The sequence below is a fragment of the Molossus molossus genome, unplaced genomic scaffold, assembly GCF_014108415.1.
Source record: "Molossus molossus isolate mMolMol1 unplaced genomic scaffold, mMolMol1.p scaffold_m16_p_5, whole genome shotgun sequence".
In the NCBI taxonomy this organism is placed as follows: Eukaryota; Metazoa; Chordata; class Mammalia; order Chiroptera; family Molossidae; genus Molossus; species Molossus molossus.
Window position 1 is genome coordinate 62,045,084 of NW_023425388.1, and position 21,712 is coordinate 62,066,795.

Sequence of the window (21,712 nt, forward strand, 5' to 3'; positions counted from 1 at the left end):
AATCCTGACCAGCTATTCTTTCAGAGTCCTTACTCGGTGGGTGTTAGTGTTTGCCATCCACGTGAAAAGGGATCTCTTTGTGAGAGCATCCAAGTCCGGAGCTCGGAACACAGAACGGCATGTGTGAGTGGACACTGTTCATTTCCTTCATCCTAGCGATGGCTCTGAGCAAGACCTTCCCAAATAAGACCAGCAGGCTCCAGCTGGCAGCAGTTCTCCCTAGCCTGGGAGGATGTGTTAGTGGGGTGGAGGAGGGTGGGCGATGCAGAGACAGAACCACGAGGAAGGACACCTTTTTCATTATCTTTCTTTTTGCACTCTCAAGTTCAAAGTCAAAATGAGGCAACCTTTACGTCAAAGCAAAGGAACCCAATAGACTAGCATAGGGGAACTGCCTTTCTCTGAGCTAGAAGCCCTAAGCAATGACAGAAATTTTCATGCTCGTACTGGGGGCCTGGGGGTGGGGGAGGGGCCAACCTACAGGTCAGACATGGCTTGGCTTTTAGACCACTCTCTTTGGGGAAGTCGACCCCTGCCTATTGGCATGGCCTGTGGGCAGAGCCAAGGATAGCAAGGAGGAATGCTGATGGACACCTCAGGGAGGGCTATACTTTCAATGACCTGAGTCAACAGGTGGGGTCTGATAGGTGAAGTCCAACACTCTCACTTGGAGAGGTCTTCAGATCCTATGGAAAGACTAAGGGTGCCAACACAAGGGAGCAGGGGAGTTCACGACAGTGAATCATGGCTGCTAAGAAACCAGGAGAAGGCAGGTAGACGAGACAGCGCTCTTGGAGGGCTGAAAATAGCCTCCTTGGGAGAGTCAACACTATTTTAAGAGACAAACAAGTGTGACTGTGGTTAAAGATAATCCCAGTCAGATGCTGGCAAAAGTAGACAAACATTTCTAGGTCTCTGCTATTTAGGGTATAAAAGCGAGTGTGTACCAGACAGTGCTTCTGTTAAGAGCTTTGGCGGCGCAGGGTTTATATATGCAAATAAAAGTAACAGCCCACAAGAAAAAGCTGCTTCTGGAACTGCTAACCCACCCCTTGGTTTCAGGGACACAGTATGGAATTGTACCAGATTCCATTACAGTAATTAAAAAACACACACAGATCTTGATACAATGATCGGAATCTAGTTGGGCAGCAGGGTAAATGGGAGAGAGAGTAGAATAATGAGAGGAAACCAGGACTCAACTTAATTGACCATATGCGCTTGGGAAAATCATTTAATCTCTCTGGGCCTGTCTTCCCATCTGTGAAATGTGTAGGCTGACTCCCCAAAGCTGAAGACCAAAGGAGATGCTACAGTACTACACGTTCACTATTTCCAGACACCCCACTCCAATGCAGGGCTCATGTCCTTCCTCTGCTGTTCCCTTTGCCTAACATCTTAGATAAAGCACACCCCCCCGACCCTCCGAGACTCAGTCCCGAGTGGCCTCTTCACAAGGCCTCCCCCTCGCAATCCTCCTCACTCCTCCACAAGAGCTGGTCGTGCTGTCCCCTGAGCACCTACAAGGGACGAGCAGAGCAACTTCCACAGTCCTTCACTCACCACACTTGCTCATTCAACGCCAACAAGGAGATGCCGGCTGGTTTCCTCTCCAGCATCCATGTTTCTCTCGCCCCTTCCTGAGAGCACCCAGATCTCTAGCTTTATGAGTGCAATTTCCACTCCCCACCCCACCCAGGGTGGGTCCTAACCTAACTGGAATATTTTATTCCCTGGGTCATGGGGATTCAAGTAAATGGAATAATCCGACTCAACACAGACAGGCTCAAAGAGAGTCAATTTTGGGGACTCTTGACTTCTTCTTTTCTACTGAATGTGAAGGTCTAAAAGCAAGTTTCACTATTGGACAAAGTAATCTAAATCTAATCAATAATACATTAAAAAAAATCCTCATCCGAGGACATTTTTCCATTTATTTTCAGATAGAGTGGAAGGGGGGGTTGGAGAGAGAGAGAGAAATATGGATATGAGAGAGACACATCAACTGGTTGCCTCCTGCATGACAGTGACCAGGGCCGGGGACCAAAACCAGCCAAGCTACGTGCCCTTGACCAGAATTGAAACCTTGAATCTTTGGTCCTTGGGCCAACGTTCTAACCGCTGAGCCAAACCGGCCAGTGCTAACCAATAATACGTTTAACCAAAATGTCAACTTTTTTGTTTTCAACTAAAAGTGATAAATGTGGTTACTGAATACAAGAACTCTGATTTGGTTGCCGATGACAGAATAGAAATTTTTGAGCCATAAATGGCAGATCAGATATTTACTGGAACACAGCAGATAACTGAAGTAATTAAAGGAACATATCCAAGATGATCAACTTTGGACATAAATAGAGGATAATGGATAAACGCTATGCCGCCAGAGCTCTTAACATGAGCATTGCTTGTCACGAGGGTACGAGGGTACGTACACCCACACACACACACACACACACACACACACACCCCATATCCTAAATAGCAGAGGCCTAGAATAAATATAAAGGTCTTTAGCACTGGCTTACAAGAATTGCTTAAGAATCCAATACACTGGCCTCCAGGTATGGGGCGGAGACCTTTTGTCTTTCTTAATTAAACTGCCACTCTGAATCAACACCATGACCCACCAGATCAGCAACTTGTGTTGAGCAGGGACACTCCCAGGGATCAAAAACTGAGCAAAAGGCCAGTAATTAGAGGCCCAAGTTAAATGTCTATTTTCCCGGACAGCTTTGAAGGATCTTCACTAACCCCCGTCCCACTTAACGGTCCCACGGGAACGACTGCTCTACGGTCAGAAACAGATCTGACAACGAGAGAAGATCCTGTTACCGGCTGGCACTTACTGAGCGCGCTCAGTGCCAGGGAACCCTACGTGGTGACACACGCACAATCCATATCTCTTTTATTTGAACCCTCACAAATACCCCAGGGATACGCGCCTGTATTTTCCCAAGTATACAGATGAAAAAATTCGCATAAATACCTTAACTAGACTAATGCAACTTAGTAAGTGCGGATGCCAGCACGGGAACTCTCTAGTGCGTTAAAGAGTTAAAGAGACATTTGCCCAAAAAACCCTCTGGTTGGTTTATTTACAGAACATGACAGGTGAGCACAAGAATGCCAACTCGCCCGTGGTCCCTCCTAGTCCAGTCCCTGTTTGTGATGCTAACAGCATTTCCAGGGGGGGCTACAGTCCCAGCTCCACACTCTGTGATCTGGCCCTCCCCTCAAATGTAAGCTAGGGCGTTTTGCACAGACACATGCGCGCAAGGCGGCCTCTCCACCTGCCTCTAACTGTTTGTGAGACATCCAACAGAAAAATGAAGACCGTTCTATGTGATCCACAGTCTGACGCCTTTCTCAAAATGTCACATCGATACGTCATGTGAATTACATTGTGCGGGGTGCTAATCATGACTATAAATACAACTTGGAGGTGGGACTAAATTATAATGAACTAAATTTTACAAACTAAAGCAGTTTCAATGCTTTGCACTGATACATTTTTAGTCTAAAAATCTGCACAACGATTTCACTACAGAATTGCAGATACTGACCCTGTCCTGACTCTGAGATAGGCACCCATTCATTATACAGAGAAAGATGCAAAGCAAACAAAGATGCAATCCAGACAACCAAACAAAGGCTGAAATCTACACGACACAATGTGCAGATTGTACCTCGTAAACCTGGGGTTGGAGACTCTGGAATAAGGGACAAGAATGAACATATAACGGAGGTACAATGCTTGGCAGGAGGCCATGGTAATTACAAACCCAGGTGAGCCACTTCACGGATACTTTACAGTGGGAAGAAACCGAGAGGGTGGAGAACGTGGCTGCCTTTAGCCCAGGGATGAACTCCAGTCGTCATTTGGGATGACTATCCTTCTGATCCTGACGCCCCCTCTTCTCCCGCAGGGGCTGATCTGGCCTTTTGAAGAGCCTTGCCCACCTCTCCTAACTCCTGCAGGCACACACACCCTCCTGAGAACAGCCCAGCTCCGATGTTGCTCTTGCAGCCCTGGCCTGCGTATGCTGACAGAAGGTCACGGTTAAATTTAGACCTGACCACCTCACTAGGAAGGAGCTGGGAAACTAGCTATTTGAGGAGATCCATAGACACTCTGGTAGAGCTGGCTGCTTATACTCTAAATGAAGGCACTCTTTGGTGGTTGGGATGGAAGTTAAATTAAGAAGGGGGTATCATTCCCAAACCAAAGCACAAAGAAATGGTCTGAAAAGGTTTCAAGCTGAAAAAGGCCCTCGAAAGGTTACTGAGGCCTTCTCCTGCTTTTATGCAGAATCCAAGTAAACCAATAGGATCATCACCATTTTTTAAATCTCTCTGTCGAATGGGAACTGGGTCAGCTCTCTGGGGCCACGGAGTACAATGTCCTGCACGTTGCAGAGTCAAGGGTACAGCAGTGCCCAGAGAAGGTCGCTGCGGCTCAGGGAGCCCTGTCATCGCAAGGAGTGGTGTGTCAGTGCCTCAGAGCAAATCCTTGAGCCAGGTGGGGAGGTCCAGGTGGGAAATGCGGATCTGGCCCTTTTATCTGGATCCCAGTGTCAAAATGTTCAGGAATATGACAGTTGCTTGGGACCCCGGTCAGGAATTAGGAAGCGAGGGTCTCAGGGATGGTCCCTTGTGGACAGAGCACAGGCTCCTCTGGGGGTGACGGATCAAAGAACAGCACATGAGCTCTGGGAGCAAGTCAGCTTCAAGCCAATACCAGGCATGTGAATTCCAAAAGCTGTCTGGTTTATGCTTTTCAAATTCTCCTCCCCTTGTGTTCTCCCATAATATTTAGCAAAACCTTTTGGGAAGACTCTTTAAACTTGGTATAGAATGCAAATAATACCCACGCGGGGACCAGAAGAATGGCAGTCCCAGGACTTCCGTGCTTGTACCAGCTCCTCAGATGGGGCCCCTGTTGCCCCATCCACGACCCATCTCTTCCCCCCCATCCCTCTAACAGTCTCACAGAAGCCTGTGAGGACACTCAGGAATCGTGTCTGCGTGAGAGAGACCTGCTGCCGTGCTGAGGGGGAACTTTACAAGGGCTGTGCTGTGTCCATTCTGTTCACTGGCTGTGATTCGGACCCCCCCCTCCCCAGTCCCGGAGGAGTCAGAGATGACCAGTCCCAGGGACCTTGGGTAAGGCTCCCAGAATACGGTGGCAGCCACAGACACCCCTGGGTTCTACAGGAAGACTTCACGGGACCCTGATTCGATTGGAGCACACTGACTGCCCAGGCCTGACTTTAGATCAACATGGGCCTTCTATCTGGCCTGGAAGGTCACAGGAAGGCCCCTTGAGATGTCTTAAGAAGGTTCCTTGTGTAGGCTGGCCTTGCTTGGAGACACCAGGCCAGTGGGGCAGATCCTGATTTCGTCACGACCAGCAGGACCTGGCCCTCAGTGCTGGGTTCTGGAAATCTGGCTATGGTTTCAGAGTGGTAAAGTCCCTCCAGAATCCCTCGACACTCAGAAACATCAGATTCAAGCTGCCACTGTGGGACAGATTTCTGTGAAAGCTAATCTGGAGCCGGTGGCTAGGAAATAGTTCCAGGAACCTGAGTGATTTCCGATTCACTGAGGCCCCAAGCCCGATTCCTCCCGAAGAGCCGAGTCTCCCTGCAGACTTGGTCCAGTGCTTCGACCCTCCCCATTCCCCCCAACAAAACGGCAGGACTTTCATGGTATATTTCACTGTCTTCTCTATAAACATACAAGCAATATCCTACCGACAGAATGATATCATTTTACTAATTACTAGATGAGGCCTCAGGCAAGTCGTTTTCTTTTACAAAGTGCTCTTCTCATGGCTGAAACTGAGATCTTTATGGTCTGACATGCCATAAAACTGTAGAGGTCTACGACATGTCAGCTACACACGCAGCTTTCCCTAGACGAACGGGGAGACGGTTCCGACAGCCTGCAAGGCACTGCTCAGCCAGGCGCTCAGGGATGCTTCACGAAGACAAGTATGGGGATGAAAAACGCTGCTCCGAATGATACACTCGAACACGCCAATCATCCAGCTGAAGGACAAAATGCAGCTTGCCCAGGTTCTGCCGGGAATCGGAGCAGGGGCTCCCCTCGCCCTGCCCCCCAACCCCATCTTTTCCCTTAGACCCCGGGCCTGCGGGCCAGCAATGCTTATGCCTCACAAGGAAGCAGGATTGGACTGAACCAGTTAGTTGTGGGGTTGAGAGTTGGGAGATGGTGGCATATTGTTATCTCTTCCCGTCCACTATTCTTTTCAGAATTTTCCTTCATTATGCTCTTAAAAGCTGGCTCATCTGAGCTCTGTGTGGAGAATATACGAGTTGAGCCCCGTTTATTCCCTCACAAAGTATTTTGCTGAGAAAGGAAAATGCGTAACTGCTTTCCCTGACAGTGACAGCTGAGAAGGTCTGTGGGCATCTTTTATTTTTTTTATCCTCACCCGAGCACACCTTTCCATGTTTGTTCAGATAGACTGGGAGGGAGAGAGAGGAAGTGAAAGAGAGAGAGAAACATCGATGTGAAAGGGACACATCGAGTGGCTGCCACCCGCACGACCAACCAGGGCCGGGGACAAACTGCAACCGAGGTACATGCCATTAGCGGGAACTGAACCCAGGTCTCTCTGGACCGCAGGCCGACGCTCTAACCGCTGAGCCAAACTGGCCAGGGTTCTGTGGGCATCTTTACACATCAGAAAGACCACCATTCTCCTGGAGTTTAGAGAGGGCTGGAAGGCCTTGGGTTGGCCCTGGAATGGAATAAAAGGACACAGAGTTGGAAACTTTCTACTGTGGCACATCAATGTATCTATAAACTATAGATACTATCAACTCTAGGATAGCTCATCCAATAGAAACACAAGACAAGTCACAAATGGGAGCCACATATATAATTTTAAGTTTTCTAGTAGTCACTTTATTTTATATTTTTTTATCCTCACCCAAGGACATTTTTCCATTTTTTGTTCAGGTAGAGTGGGAGGGAGAGAGAGGAACAGAGAGAGAGAGAGAAACATCGATGCAAAAGGAACACATCGAGTGGCTGCCACCCGCACAACCGACCAGGGCCGGGGACAAACTGCAACCGAGGTACGCGCCCTTAGCGGGAACCAAACCCGGGTCTCTCAGGACCGCAGGCCGACACTCTAACCACTGAACCAAACCGGCCAGGGCTCTAGTAGTCACTTTAATAAGTAAAAGCAAACAGGTGCACTTAATTTTAATATATTGCCTTTAATCTAATATCTCCAAAATATTAGCATTTCAACATGTGATCAATATAAACATTACTGATGTTGCCCTGGCCAGTTTGGCTCAGTGGTTGGAGCGTTGGCCTGTGGACCAGAGAGTCCCGGGTTCGGTTTCCGCTAGGGGCACATACCCCCCCCCCCAAAAAAAAAATATATATATATATATAAACATTATTGAGATACTTTGCATGTTTTTGGTACGAGGTCTTGGGAACGTGGCTTGTGATTTACATTCACAGCACATCTCAGTTTGGACTGGCCTCCGCTCAAGTCCTCTGCAGCTGCATATGGCTAATGGCCACTGAGCTGGACAGTGCAGACCCACTGGCTCTTCTGACCTGCCTTCCTCTGTGGTCCCTGTATCTCTGCCGCGATGCTCACACTGCCTCCCCAGGCCTGTGAAAGACCCTTCCTGCCCTTCAGGCCCAGAGAGAACCTCTCTCTCCTGAGAAGTCCTCCCAGAGGACCCCGGGCCACTGCGCTTCTGCATAATTATTTCAGTCAGCAATCAGGTAGCATCTTGGAGCATCCTTCCTCTAATTGTCTTCAGCAATGATTTTCTTCTTTTTTCTCATTATTTACTGTTTCATACTTACAGAGCAGCTCCCAACTTAGACAGCAAGATCCCCAGGGGCATGGCAACACCTTAAATTCTCTATGGTCATTTGTCCAAAACCTGCCACATGGTACTCACATATCTGGGGATTGATACCAAAAAAAAATGCTCAGCTCGATTCCTCATGTGCTGACGTGACCGAGGAAAGCACTGGGACGTGACAGCTGGCACAGTCCCACAGACACGCTGTGGACTCAGTGCGGACGCTCATCCAGCACTAACCCAGCACCTACCACGCGCCAGCACCAACGGTTTACCTGTCGACCCACTGAAGCCTTGTAAAAACCCCATGACTAGATTCTATGATCACTTCCACCTTCCAGATGAGGAAACTGAGGTGAAGAGTTTACACAACTTGCACAAGGTCACACATGTAAGTAGCAGAGCTGGGATCCAAACTCTTTCTGACTCCAAAGTCCAAGTGCTTAATCATCACGATGCATTGCCTCTCAACCCAGAACAACCACAGGATATTTTTTTATACCCAGTATATCAGTATGTAGCCTAAGAATCAAAGGCATGCCTTAATTATACTCTCAGCCAGGGCATGTCCTTATATAAAAAGAATTAAGTTAATTAAAAAAATGTAAACAGAAGTAAACAATAGAGAGACATGAAATCCCTGGTCCCAGAGGATGTTCCTCATCAATCCTCTCAAAACAAAAAGCAGTGCACTCTTCCTTCCAAAGGGTGTGAAACAGGAAGGTAACTGGAAACAAATAAGTCTTAAATTCTGGATGTCCTTCATTCAGGAACTCTACTTCTAGGGATGTATCCGAAGGAAGTGATTATGGGTGTATGTTAAGACCTAACTATAAGAGTGGTCCTACAATATTGTTTGCAATGGCAAGAATGAGAAACCACCAAGAATAGGGAGATTGGAAAGAAAAGCCATTTCTACACAAGAGAAATTGTGCACCTAATGCTGTGCTGACAAACCAGCTCTCCAAACCAAACAAGAAGACCTTGATCTGTGGTGCAGGCGATTTTCCCAGTATAAATGCTGCCACCATGGCCCATCTCAAGCCCCCAACGGCTTAACAGTCTGCTATCGAAATCCCGAATGTCTAACAATCCCAACCGGGCTGAGCTGGCTCCAGCATATTACTGAACGCATCCAGAAAACACCCTAGAGGCTGCTCATGTGTTATGTGGAAAAGTCTGTTACGCCGCCATATCATGTTTCTGAGAAAAACGCACACGTGGCAAAAAGACTAAAGGGATATATTCAGAGTGTTAATGAGGTTCTCTCCAGGGAATGGAATTTTATCTTCATTTATTTGCACTTCCGAATGATTTCCCAAATGATTTTTGCTAGGCAGGAAAAAAACGTTAATCAAGGCTCTCTTTCTCAGTTATAATAATTTAAAAATGACCTATCTTTGGAGGTATGACTCAAAGAAAGAATAGAGAAATCCCTGGACCATTGCAATGAAAGCATCTGCATATTTAGAAGCCTCAGGAGGGAGAACACTCCTAACGCCACATAAATAAGAAAGGGGGCCCTGGCCGGTTGGGCTCAGTGGTTGGAGAGTTGGCCCATGGACCAGAGAGTCCCAGGTTCGGTTCCCGCTAAGGAAACCTCGGTTGCAGTTTGTCCCCGACCCTGGTTGGGGTTGTGTGGGTGGCAACCAAATGATGTGTCTCTCTCACATTGATGTTTCTCTCTCTAACTTCCTCCCTCCCGCTCTATCTAAAGATAAACGCAAAAATGTCCTCAGGTGAGGATAAAAAAAAAGGGGGGGGGGTAAGACCTATGGCTCTCGCCACAGTGCACATTGATCTCCTGAGGAATAAATCACACATCCTGCAGGAAGTGAAGGGGGGAAGCAGGGTGCTGACACGTAAACCCCAGGACAATAATCAGTGTGTCTACTTAGTCTGACTCTGCAAAGATCTATTTCTTAACCCAGGGCCATTCCTCAGCCCTTCCCACCAAACTTGAACCATTATTTTGAATAAATACTAACCACTGTCAAGTTCAAGTCTTGTAACAAAACACTTTGCAGCCATTAAAAAATATCCTAAAAATGCATCTACCTAGGAAGACGTGCAGAGGAGCGAGTGAAAGCAAGTTTTGAGGCAGTATATAAAATACGAACCCATTTATTTTAAAAGGGTTGGTAAACATATAGAAAAGGTTATTTATTAAGTGGTTGAGTAGTAGTTGTTTCTAGATGGTTTAGGATTATGCTATAAAAGTTATGCTTTTATCATTTTTCATTTGCCTAACTTGATCCCCCCACCCCCACCCGCTATAGTGAGCATAATTAGCTTTAAGAGTAATGAGGAAAACAAAAGCAAAGGAGTCTTAAATGGGAAGAAGGATGCAACAACTTTCCCAACTGAACCCTTGGGGGCTGAACTGCTCAATGGACATGTAGCTGATTCCTAATTCCTACACCACCCCACCCCCACCCACCAGGCAAGTGAAAGTGAACAGGGAAGGGGCCTCTCTACCGCTTCTGAAAGCAAGACTCTGCAGAAGCAGGAAGTCTTCAGTTACAGAATGCTTTCGCTAGCGCTGGGGGAAAGGAGGAAAGAGGGGAAGGGAGGGCAGAGAGAAGAAAGAGAGAGAACAGAACAAACCAAAGAAGAAAAGCCAGATGGAGAGCTTGTTACAACACAGACTGCTGGGTCCCACCCCAGAGTCCCTGTGTCAGCGGGGCCGAGAATCTGCGTCTGTGTTCCTGACTTGTTTCCCAATGACCACCCTCCGGGAACTTCTGCCCTAAGAAGAGAAGAAGGCACGGCCCAGGTGTACAACTGAGACCGGAAATCCGTGCAGAAGCAGAGTGGCAGCCATTCTTTTTAACAGCGAGACTTGGTTCCCCTTGGATGGGACAGATAACATCCCTTTCTCCGCCGCAGCAGTGTGGACGTTCTAATGGCAGCAGGGCACAAATGGGAACCGTCCTAAGAGCCTGTTACACACCAGGTCCTCTGAGAGAACACACACATGCCTACAATTAATCCGACCCAAGGAAAAGCAAATAAACCTGGAAACAAGTTTTCGGAGGCACTGTTTCAGTCTAGGGGCAGGAGGGGTTCCCTTCCTGCCCGTGTGACAGTTTCCTCACGGTAGTCATTGGGAAAGCAAGAATGTGGGACAACCTGTTCTGTAACTCTGATCTTTGTCCTTTTATCTGGTGAAAACCAACCGGCAGCCTTCTGGCTGCCTCACAGATGTAACCAGGCCTCTCCTCCTTCTAGGAAGGCCAACCCAGAAGGTTCTGTCAACCTGGAAAGAGGTGCTCCATTACTCACTAAACAGACTGAGTGGGGTGCCAGGCTACTCGTGCCCCCAATCTACATGGAATGCAGACGATGTCTGCCAACCCTCAGGGAAATGAACAGAACCTCGGGGGCGTCGTGGGCAGCAGGTCACGATTTTTATCGAGGCAAAAATGGCCTGGCCTTGGCCCGGTGGCTCAGTTGGTTGGAGCATCATCCTGTACACCAAAAGGTTTTGGGTTTGATTCCGTCAGGGCACAGACCTCAGTTGCAGATTGAATCCCTAGTTGGGGTGCACATTGGAGGCAAATGATCAATGTTTCTCTCTCTCTAAAAAAATCAATAAAAACATATCCTTGGGTGAGGATTTTAAAAATAGTGTTAAAAAAGCCTGAGGAAGAACCAGCAAAGCTTTGCATATAAGGGATGTGTAATAAATCTTGGCTGAACAAAAAAATGTAGCCAAAGTCAAGGGGTAGGCAAAGAATAACTGATGTCTTTTTATATAACTTATGTTCTCAGGATTTGAACTTCAAAATTGGTGTAGCTATTCTCCCATTCTTTTTTGTTGTTGTTAATCCTCACCCAATGATATTTTTCCATTAAAATTTTAGATAGAATGGAAGGGGGAGGGGGGTAAGAATGAGGGAGGGGAAAGGGAGAGAGAGAGAGATACGTTGATGTGAGAGACACACATTGATCGGTTGCTTCCAGCACGACCCTAACTGGGGCCAGGATCAAACCTGAAACCCAGGTACGTGCCCTTGACAGGGAATCAAATCCTAGAGCCTTCGGTCCAAGGGCCACTGCTCTAACCACTGAGCAAAACTGGACAGGGCTATTCTCCCAATCTTATACCTCAAGTTTCCCCTCAGAGAAGAACAACTTAGGGGTGCTTAGGGGTTTTTTGTTTATTTTTTGTTTTGCCAGATCTTCTTTCAAATACTCCTTTATGTAACACACAGTGATTATAATTCTAGAAGTGTTCTGTGTGTTTTCTTCCAAAATTGGTTTAATTTAAAATGATGATGAGAAAATCCCTATCATATGTCTAGCTTCCCTCCCCCACCTAGACAGCTCCACAGCACCGAAGCAGCTGACAACTCTTTGAACCAAGACCATTAAATTGCTGAGGAACTTAGATTTACAGCATTGCCACCGAGAGGACCCACACAAATTTAGCTATTGGGGTCCCCCGAGGATGGGCTTATATATGTATGATTACAACTACTGTTACCATTAGCAGCTAACCTTTTCAAGGCCCTTTATATGCCTGGTGCTATGCTCAGTCCTTTACGTACATTATCTGAACTAATCCTCACAACAGCCCGGCGGGGTTAGCACCACTCCGACCGCCCCATCCATTCTGCCCCAGGACCCAGCGCGGGGCTGGCAGGCAGTCAGCACATAAACACTTCTCAGAGGAATTAAAACACTGTGTGTTACATAAAAACCAGTGCCCTTCAAAGCTGGAATTACAGGAATGCATTTCACTGATCCATTTCCACCTGGAAGGGCACACTTCGCGAAACGGGACAAGGAAGGAGAGGGACTTCTCGATTAAACTGAAGCCGAGGGAAACCTCGAACGCATACTCATCAAGACCACGTGTACAAGCGGCTCTGGAAGACACAGAGCCCTGCCTTCTGTGGCACTGGGACAGAACAGCCACGCAAAGCAGACCAGGCAGGTCCAGTTCCAATGGCCCGGGACAACGCAGTCCCCCTCCCTGGCCCCCAGAACTACAGCTCATTCCAGCCAACCACTCCCAAGTTCCAGGGGACTGTCTCTACCCTTCCTCCACCCAGAGCAAGAGGAAGCCACATGCCCAGGACGCCCGCGACGGAGGCGGGGCAAGGCAAGAATGGGGTTCTAGTTCTGCACCTGCGATCACGTGGCTGGACCTCAGTCCCCTCCGCTATGAAGGGGAAGGTCTACTGAGTGATCTCCGGGGCGCCTTCTAACTGTCCGTGATTTGGCCCTCCTGCCTGAGAAACCCGCCTCAGGTTTCAGACCCATGCTTTTCCCAGGGCCTCCGTTCAGGGAAAGCTGGGGATATGGCTGAGGGAGCTGGCACGCCACGCAGCCTCTCACTCGCTGACACATGAGCGGTACTCCAGAAGGGTGGGGACCACTTTTAGGGCAGAAGAGAACAGCATCGAGATCCTCAGGAGGAACGTCGGGAAACAACACCACCTGCACGGCTACTCCGAGTAAGGTGCGCCTGCCACCTTGTCCGGCTCCCAGGTGTTCACTGGTGCGCGCGGTTTTTGTAACGTTTACATTATTTTGCATAAAAGCACAGACAGAGTCTGAAGTTTTACCTTTTTATTCCAGGTCAGGACTTACCACCCTGTAGCACCTGGAACCACTGGGGTGACAGGCCTACAGAATTGTCAGTGACCACTAGGTCCACAGCTGTCCCAGAGGAGGGACGTTTAGCTTCAGGCCCCCACCTCCACTGCACCCCCCAAACCTGCACACTCCCATTGCTACTAGGCCCCACTCTGACTGGCTGTCAGTACTGTTCTCCGGGTGATCACTGACATCCCTGTTTCTATCCGCAGTCTGAGAACAGGCATGAGAAGAGAAGCATAGGATTTGGGTTGGGGACAGTAGGTGTGTGTGGTAATTCTTCCCAGATTGGGGTATGTCCCTGGGAGGCAGAGAAAACCAGGAGATATACTGGGAAAACATACATGCTAAATGGTCAATCCGATTTTCATCACGGTCAAGGCACTTCCGGGAGAATGAAGAAACAACAGGGTGTGCACCAAAGTCCCAAGGATTCTGTCCCTTGGGTAGAGAATGAAAGTAAGTGATAATGGGTGTCACAAGGGCTCCTCTTTGAGGTTACCGACACCTTTCTAAAGGAACTTGGTGTCGTGGTTTCACACATTAAATTCCGTTTAATACAATGAGCTATCTTAATTTATAGGCCACAGAAGAGACAATCACATCAAGTCATAAGGTTCTTGCTTTGTGATTCTGGGAAAAGGTAGGGAAAAGAAAAAATGTATATAGATGAGAGTAACTTGGGATGCCCTGTGAACCCCCGTGACCCTTGTCCATACTTCATGACATCGGAGTCAAGCTGGGTGGGACCCAACTGCCCTTGTGGTAAAAGAGCCATGGGAATGCGATTCAGCCCGAGCAAGTCACCACCCCTTCATCTCTTCTGAGATACTCAGACTTCTGTCACTGTGTCCCAGTGTGAATGGGGACACATGATGGGCTTGAGATGCAAGGACAATGATGCAGCAGGAAGCAAGTATAAATAAACTCCCCCCACACTGTGGAGGAGCAGAGGAGGAGAGTCATCAGGAAAGGTTTCCAGGAAGGGACTTCGGTCCACATACCCAAATTTAATTACCAGTGACCAGAAAATTAAAGGTTCTAAAACTGGCTTCCACCGGGCAAGGTCAGAAATATCTCTAGGCTCCGGGAGCTAAGAAGTCGCAAACTCAAGCCTGCGGCGTACGGCTTAGCAACCTCCGTGTGATGTGACACCCCTTTTGTCAACTAGTTGCTTTAAAAATGTTTAGGATAACTAAAAGAGAATCCAGAACTGACCCACTTCTTCAGGCCTAAAGGAACGAATAAGAAGCCAAAGCAATCCTGCAACTTCCCACAGGGTATGGCATCAGTGACTAATCACCCGTCAGACACATGCATGCCATTTTCTCACATTTGGCTATTTTTCACTTCAAAAAAGGCAGCTATAAATGTATTTGTTGTCTTTCTTCCCCCTCACCTGATCTCTATTTCCATCCTACCCTTGTCTTTTCATTTCCTCGCCCTTCAGCATCCATTTCAAGGTACAGAAGAAAGATCACCTGTCATCAAACCCCTTTACATACTCAGACTCAAGAGAACCAAAGCCTGGAAGAGAAAAACAGTTGCTTTTCTCACTTTTCTGAATCAAAAGACAAGCTCAACTAACTTCATTCCATATTTTTCTCAAATATGATACGTATTTAAAGGCCACACGAGTACACCACTGAATCCTTGAGTCTGACCCTCAATTGTTAGTGCTAACAATTACAGCCACTGAGGTTTCACCAGAGGGTGCCTCTCTTAGCTTTGAGTCAAAAATAACCAGAACATTCCATTTCCTCTTGGTTCCTTTGCCTCAGACTTGAGCCGGGGGTGTCCTTTCAATCCTGAGGGACCAGGAGCCAGTTCATGAAGGCCCCTGGAGTTCAGAACCATGGTGGTGGGTTCTGACCCATCAGCTTCAGAGCGCAGCTCCCGGAGGAGCAGGAAAGAGCCAAGTTCTCTCGGGAGAACAGATACAGACCAAATAACCATCTGCTTTTTAAATATAAAAGCGGAAGCTGCCCTCCAATGGTATGAAGTCTGAACAACCAGAGAAACTGGTTTAACTGAAAAGGGAGGAAGACCTCCCTGGCTGAGATGCCCTGTACTCTGTCCAGCCTCTCCGACTCTTCCCCGGGCTCCTCTGTGATGCGATTGGGCAGCCTTTCCTCCACACAGTGTTGGGGCTCTGGGCAACATACTCAAGCTCGGTGTGACCTTATCTTTTCAATCTGCTTCTGAATAGATGCCTACAGGCTGGGTGGAGGCTCAGCTCTGCCTTTTCAGTTGAGCTGACCGGGCCCCAGGGGAGTTCCCAAGCGAGCCAGGAGTTCTCTGGAAGATAGCTAACTCACCTCCCCCACCACCTTCCTCAGATTTGAGCTTTGCCATCTTCACTTGTTTCCAGTCTAGGAAGGAGTAAGGAGTAAAGAGGAAGAAGGTGACAAGACATCCATCTTTGTTAGCCTCTTTTCCCTTCAAAGCTGCTTTCATTGCTTGGGCCTTTGGGTCCTTCGGTGTTCAGCTGAGGGTCAGTGGTCTCCTCCAGCTCTGCCTGCCTTCCCGTGCCCCCTCTCCAAGCCAAAGAGCCTGCAGACACCGATTTCCCAATCCTGCCAGCAGGAGGCAGCCTAGCCATCTCTCTGAGCAGGCTCCCCACCCCTCCTCAGCCAGGGACAGAGGGCCACAAACAAAGCAAAAGCTGGAGAGACCCTGAGAGAATTCCTCTGTAGGGAAGCTGGGCTGCCACACATCTGGAAGAGCGCCCGAGTCCCTGAATTCTGCCTTTGGACAGGAAACGGACTCCCAAGAAATCCTGCTTGGAAACCCTTCACCAAGAAAGCAGAGCAAACCCACCCACTCAGACTCCTTTTGGCTATTTCCTGCTTTCTCACCCTTTCAATACCCCTTCCTTCAATTCCCAGCCTTGATTTTACATGTCCCTGAACTAGGCTTGGACTTCCGCGAGGGTCCTGGCCCGCTGTAGCTCCTTCTCCATCTGAACTCCAGCTTTTACAGCTGGCTACTACACAGTTCCCGGCTGTTCCAACTGACGCAGGCTGAGAGGATCCAATGCTGGGATTATGAACAGTTTTGACTTGGGGACATGTCCTTCAGATTTAATTAGTTTTTGTAGCCGGATATCGGTGCAGGATGGGGACCATGCCAGGGTGTGTGTGTGTGTGTGTGTGTGTGTGAATAATTATTCATCAGTAACTCAGAGAGAAAGTTCCATTTGGACTTTGTTGGTACAAGAATGAGGACAGAGACTGGGCGCTGTAAATGGGGTGGAGATGACAGGTCCAGTAGATGATACTTAAAAAGGGCAAATGTCAAGTGAGCGGCTACACTCTCACTTCTAACCACACAGAAACGGAATCTCTCCCCCACACCCCAAGCTGAAGTGTTCAAGTGATTGACAGCTTTAGGAACATCTGGTAACTCTGTCTAGGAAAATCGTATTTCTTTTTTAGGAGAGGCTACAAAACTGATAACCCTCCCTCTATCATACCTCTCACCATTTTGTTTTGCAGGCTGATTGGGGGGGGGGGGTGGAGATTAGTTGCTTTCTGCAAGTCTCCCCAACATTAACATTAGCAGAATAATTAAATACAGCCCTAATTGGGTACAAAGAGAGTTCTTGGTTAATTAATGAGCCAAACTCTGGCCCAGAGCTGCAAACCTACGTAGGCCCTGCGAAAGCCCAGGTAAGAGAAAAGCCCGCTCCAGTTCCCAAAGAAAACTGTCACTTGGCAAAAATAGTTCCTGGTGCAGAGCAGTGTCAAACACATTCCTATAGCGAGGAGTCATCAGTTAATCCCGAAGCTGAGATCCATATGTAAATGAGCACGAGGAAGTGCCACTCTGCCACTTCAGGGGAGTGCCCTCTCGCCATGCCCTGCGTCTGCACCCCACTCCCCTGCAGGCTGGCGCCCTGCCGGCCAAAGTGGCCGATATGGAACAGTTCCCAAACTGCAGCTCCCGACCCAGTCCGACCCTCACGGAGACCGGCCGGCGCTCGGCCAGGGAGGCTAATAAAGGCGGTTCAGAGTGAAGGCGCTCGCTTCGCCGCCCTGGCACTACCCACCCCCATTTCTCCCAACTCCCTCGCATTCAGCCGTCCCAGTCTTGGCTAAAAGAAGGCGCAAAGCCACTCACCTCTGCAGGGGAAGCAGCAGCAGCACTTAGCAAAGAGCCACCCCAAAGCGGGAGCGCGGGTGTAAGCCCGGTCGCCGCCCTTCATGCTGCCGCGCGGCCCAGCGGCTCCAGCATGGCCGGGGCGCGGCGCGGTGGGAGCGCAGCGCAGGAAACTTCGGCGCGGCCGAGCCAGCTCCCTCCCGCCCTCCGCTGCAGTCCCCTCGGCCGGCGCCGCGGAGGCAGTCGTACTATCTGGGAGCCCGTGCCACCTTGGGGAGGAGGGAGGGGCTCCCGAGGAGGGAGGGCCGAAGGGGGAGGAGTTCCAAAGTCCAGCTGTTTGCGGGAGTCCCTGCCAGCGAGTGGCCCGGTGGCCCAGGGCCTTACGCAACGCCGCCTGTGGCTGTGGGCACAGGGCAAGCGTAGGGAGGACGGTCTGTTGTATACCCAGCCCCTGGCACAAAGCCGCGGCGTCTCCTTCTGTGCAGCTTCCTCTCCTAAAGGGCACCAAGATCTGCTTTAGCTTAAACCGTACAACCAGATGAGGCCAAAGACACGGGACAGGAGCAGATTTAGATTCAAGAGTCAGTAATGCTTTTGCTCTCCAACAGGTTCACCCTCTTCTCCCCCTCAGCCTTCAAACAAGGCCAGTCTCCTCTGCACTGAAAACACCGTCACCTATCCCCTTTCTTTCCCTCCTTTTAATATTTAATGCTAATACTGGTCACAGTGCCTCACTTTGCTATTGGCTGCCGGGCTGCCCTGATGTGGGAAGCACTCTGGATTGGAACCATAAAACCAAAGTTCAAAGCTCTTTTGCCACCGACTGCCTGTTTGACCTTAGGCAAGTCACTTCACCTTCTTTATCTTCAATTTAATCATTTAAAAATTAAACAAAAGGAGAAAGAACCCCTATGTTACCAATTGTTAATTTTAAAAGACACATCCACAGGAAGACCTGTTGCAGAGGTGTTGAAAAGTTCTAGTTCAGTAAACACCTGCAGAGAAATTCCAGACATCTTACTTGTGGTAGAAGACTTGCATTCATTGCCTCCATCCCACCCATACCCAGTGGAGCTTATATCTCCATCCATTTCTTCTTTAAATCTTTTTCCTATTTCTTTTTTCTTTCTTTTTTTTTTTATCTTCACCCGAGGATATTTTTCCATTTTTTGTACAGATAGAATGGGAGGGAGAGAGAGGAAGGGAGAGAGAGTGAGAAACATCGACGTGAAGGGACACATCGAGTGGCTGCCACCCGCATGACCAACCAGGGCCGGGGACAAACTGCAACCGAAGTACGTGCCCTTAGCGGGAACCCAACCCGGGTCTCTTGGACCGCAGGTCGACGGTCTAACCGCTGAGCCAAACTGGCCAGGGCTCTTTTTCCTATTTCAAGGCCAAGTCTATATTCCTCCTTCCCACTGTGAAGCGCACAGGGACCACAGCACCTGAACCTACTCAAGAATCACTGTGTTTATCACTCACAGGGCATCTCTCCCATTCCTGTTGTCCAGATGTAGGAAAAAGGGATTGCTAGAAACACACAACACTCATAAAGTACAGAGGGCGCATTCATCGGAAAACAGGGAAGTTTGCCCTGGCCGGTGCGGCTCCGTTGGTTAGAGTGATGTCCAGTCACCAACAGGCGGTGGGTTCTATTCCCTGTCAGGACACATACCCAGGTTTCGGGGCACATACCTAAGGAGGCAACTGATTAATATTTCTCCCTAAAAAACAAAAAACACAAACAAAACAAAAAATTAATTAAAAAACAAAGAAACAGGGAAGTTTGTGAGAGAAATTTAAAAAAACCAGAGAAGCTTGATTACCCAGGTAACCAATTCCCACCGGAAAGAAAGACAACCAAAAGGCAAGACTTTTAGGAATTACCAGGCTTTGGGGCTTCCTTTCTCAGCTTGAACTCTGCTGAGATTTGTGCTTCTTTATCTATATGTTGCAGCATCTGCCTCATGGCTGGAACACAGTAGATGCTCAGTAAATGTTAGACAACTTAATGAGTAACAACTGCTAACATGTATTGAGCATTTATTTGTGCCAACCGGTTTCCTAACTGCTTTTTATTAATTTGCATGTCCACACGAAAAAACCTTATAAGGAAGGGTCCTCTTTTATATCCGAGGAAACTGGATGAATGAACACAATGAGGCTTTGCTAGTTTAACTCTAAAAAGAGCTCCACCTCATAGGATAAACAAAATCTGAAGTCAGATCTAATTTCTAGTTCTACCACTGCCATCTCCCCATGGCCCCTCCTGGCAAGAATTACATAAGATTCTCCTTGTTGAGCAGGAAATGTGCCTTGGGAGCTCCACTTACCAAACAGAGAGATCAAAGTTCAAATTGCTTATGCAGCCTGCACCCAGATTCCGGATTCCCTGACCCTCTTAGACGGTTGGTCCGTCTCATCTTGCCAGCTTGAATTACCGCAGGATCATAGCTCTCCTGGGTTTCAGTTCTGAACTGTGACAACTAGTACTTCGTCTAGTTCTCTTGTCCATATCACCAAAGACAACACCCACGTTGCCGCTCTTTGCAAGCCCAGAGCAGAAAGTGACCAGTACCTCCCGCCCTTCTAAAAGCGAACTTCACTTGTGATCCACTGCATGGGGACCATGATACAAGAATCCACAGATATTTGGTCTACCCACCCAATCCATCTCTTTGGATTCTATGTGCCAGGCTCTGTTCTAGGCAGCAGGTCTACACTGGTGAACAGAAACAATTCCAGCCCTTGCAGAACTAGCCGCTGGGACAGACTCTTCATGAACATGAAAGAAAGGGGACTCAACAGCAGATATCTGACCAAGTTTTGAGTTGAGGGATTTCAGAAAACAGATGCCTGAATTCTGTAACCTGCATCTAGATTAAATTTTTATTTTTTTTTAATCCTCACCCGAGGACATTTTTCCATTTTTTGTTCCGATAGAGTGGGAGGGAGAGAGAGAGAAACATCGACGTGAAAGGGACACATCGAGTGGTCGCCACCTGCACAACCCAACCAGGGCTGGGGACAAACTGCAACCGAGGTATGTGCCCTTAGTGGGAACCGAACCTGGGTTTCTCTGGACCGCAGGATGACGCTCTAACCGCTGAGCAAAACCGGCTAGGGCAAAAAAAAAATTTTTTTCTTTGATTTTAGAGAGAGAGGAAGGGAGATAGCAACATTGATGGGAGAGAACATCGATTGGCCGCCTCCTGCAGGCCCCTCACTGGGGATTTGGCCCATAACCTGGGCATGTGCCCTGACTGGGAATTGAACCGGCGACCTCTTGGTACATGGAGGTCATGGGTCGATGCTCAACCACTGAGCCACACTGGCCAGGCTTCATCTAGATATTTTAAGGTGATGTCCTTAGGACAGTTTAGAGGGGATGGTAGGTCAATGGTTTTTAAACGCTGGCACTTATTAAAATGATCAGAGAAGCTCTTAAAAAACATTAGGAATTAGTTTTGTTTTGTTTTGTTTTGAGTTTCTCCAGGTGATTCCAAGGTGGAACCAAGATCAGGAGCCATTGATGCCTGGGGCCCCCCTATCTCTCCCCACTGCCATCCACAGCGCTGCCTCAAGATTTGGGTTAATTCACTTTGGGTGCAGGAGGGTATCAGTAGTTTTAAAAGTCCACAGGTGCTTGTAATATACAGTCTACTTTGAGAACCACTGGTATAATGTGGTGGTTCTCAAACTGGGGCGTGCATCAGAATCACCTGGAGGGTGAGTTAAAATACAAACCCTGGGCCCCCTCCCAGAGTTTCTGATTTAGCAGGTCTGGGTGGGGTCTGAGGATCTGCATTGCTACCAGTGCCCAGGTGGTGCCGATGGTGTTGGAATAGGGACCACACTTTGAGAACCACGAGCATAGAGGATCCCCCCCCATCTATTTGTGATCTATGGTCACTTGTTTTTATAGTAGCACCTTGATTTTTCTTTAAGCAACCAACCCCCCATTCTCGGACCATGTGTTTGGGCATGGCTGACATCCCCAAGCCCCCCACCCTTCTACATGCTATTCCAAGGATCAGCCCCATGATCTGTGTTTGGCCAGTCAGTCACAGGGATTGGTTCAGATTTAGCAAATGATCCAATTTCAGCCCGGAGGCCTTAGCAAGAACTACTGG

At 48.4% G+C, this 21,712-nt stretch overlaps 1 protein-coding gene across 8 annotated transcripts in view; it reads right to left on the minus strand.

Moving 5' to 3' along the window:
• KALRN (kalirin RhoGEF kinase) overlaps window positions 1-21,712 on the minus strand; it is a 593,373-nt gene that overhangs the window by 94,154 nt on the left and 477,507 nt on the right. For 6 of the 8 annotated variants that reach the window (XM_036242851.1, XM_036242850.1, XM_036242846.1 and 3 more), the window contains exon 1: window positions 17,598-17,831. The exons of 1 other annotated variant lie outside the window; for it this stretch is intronic. In XM_036242851.1, the coding sequence (XP_036098744.1) occupies window positions 17,598-17,682 (85 nt within the window). In that variant the 5' untranslated portion in view covers window positions 17,683-17,831. Of the gene's footprint in view, window positions 1-17,597; window positions 17,832-21,712 lie in introns of those variants that run through there. One more of the 8 variants, XM_036242844.1, reaches the window with a different exon arrangement.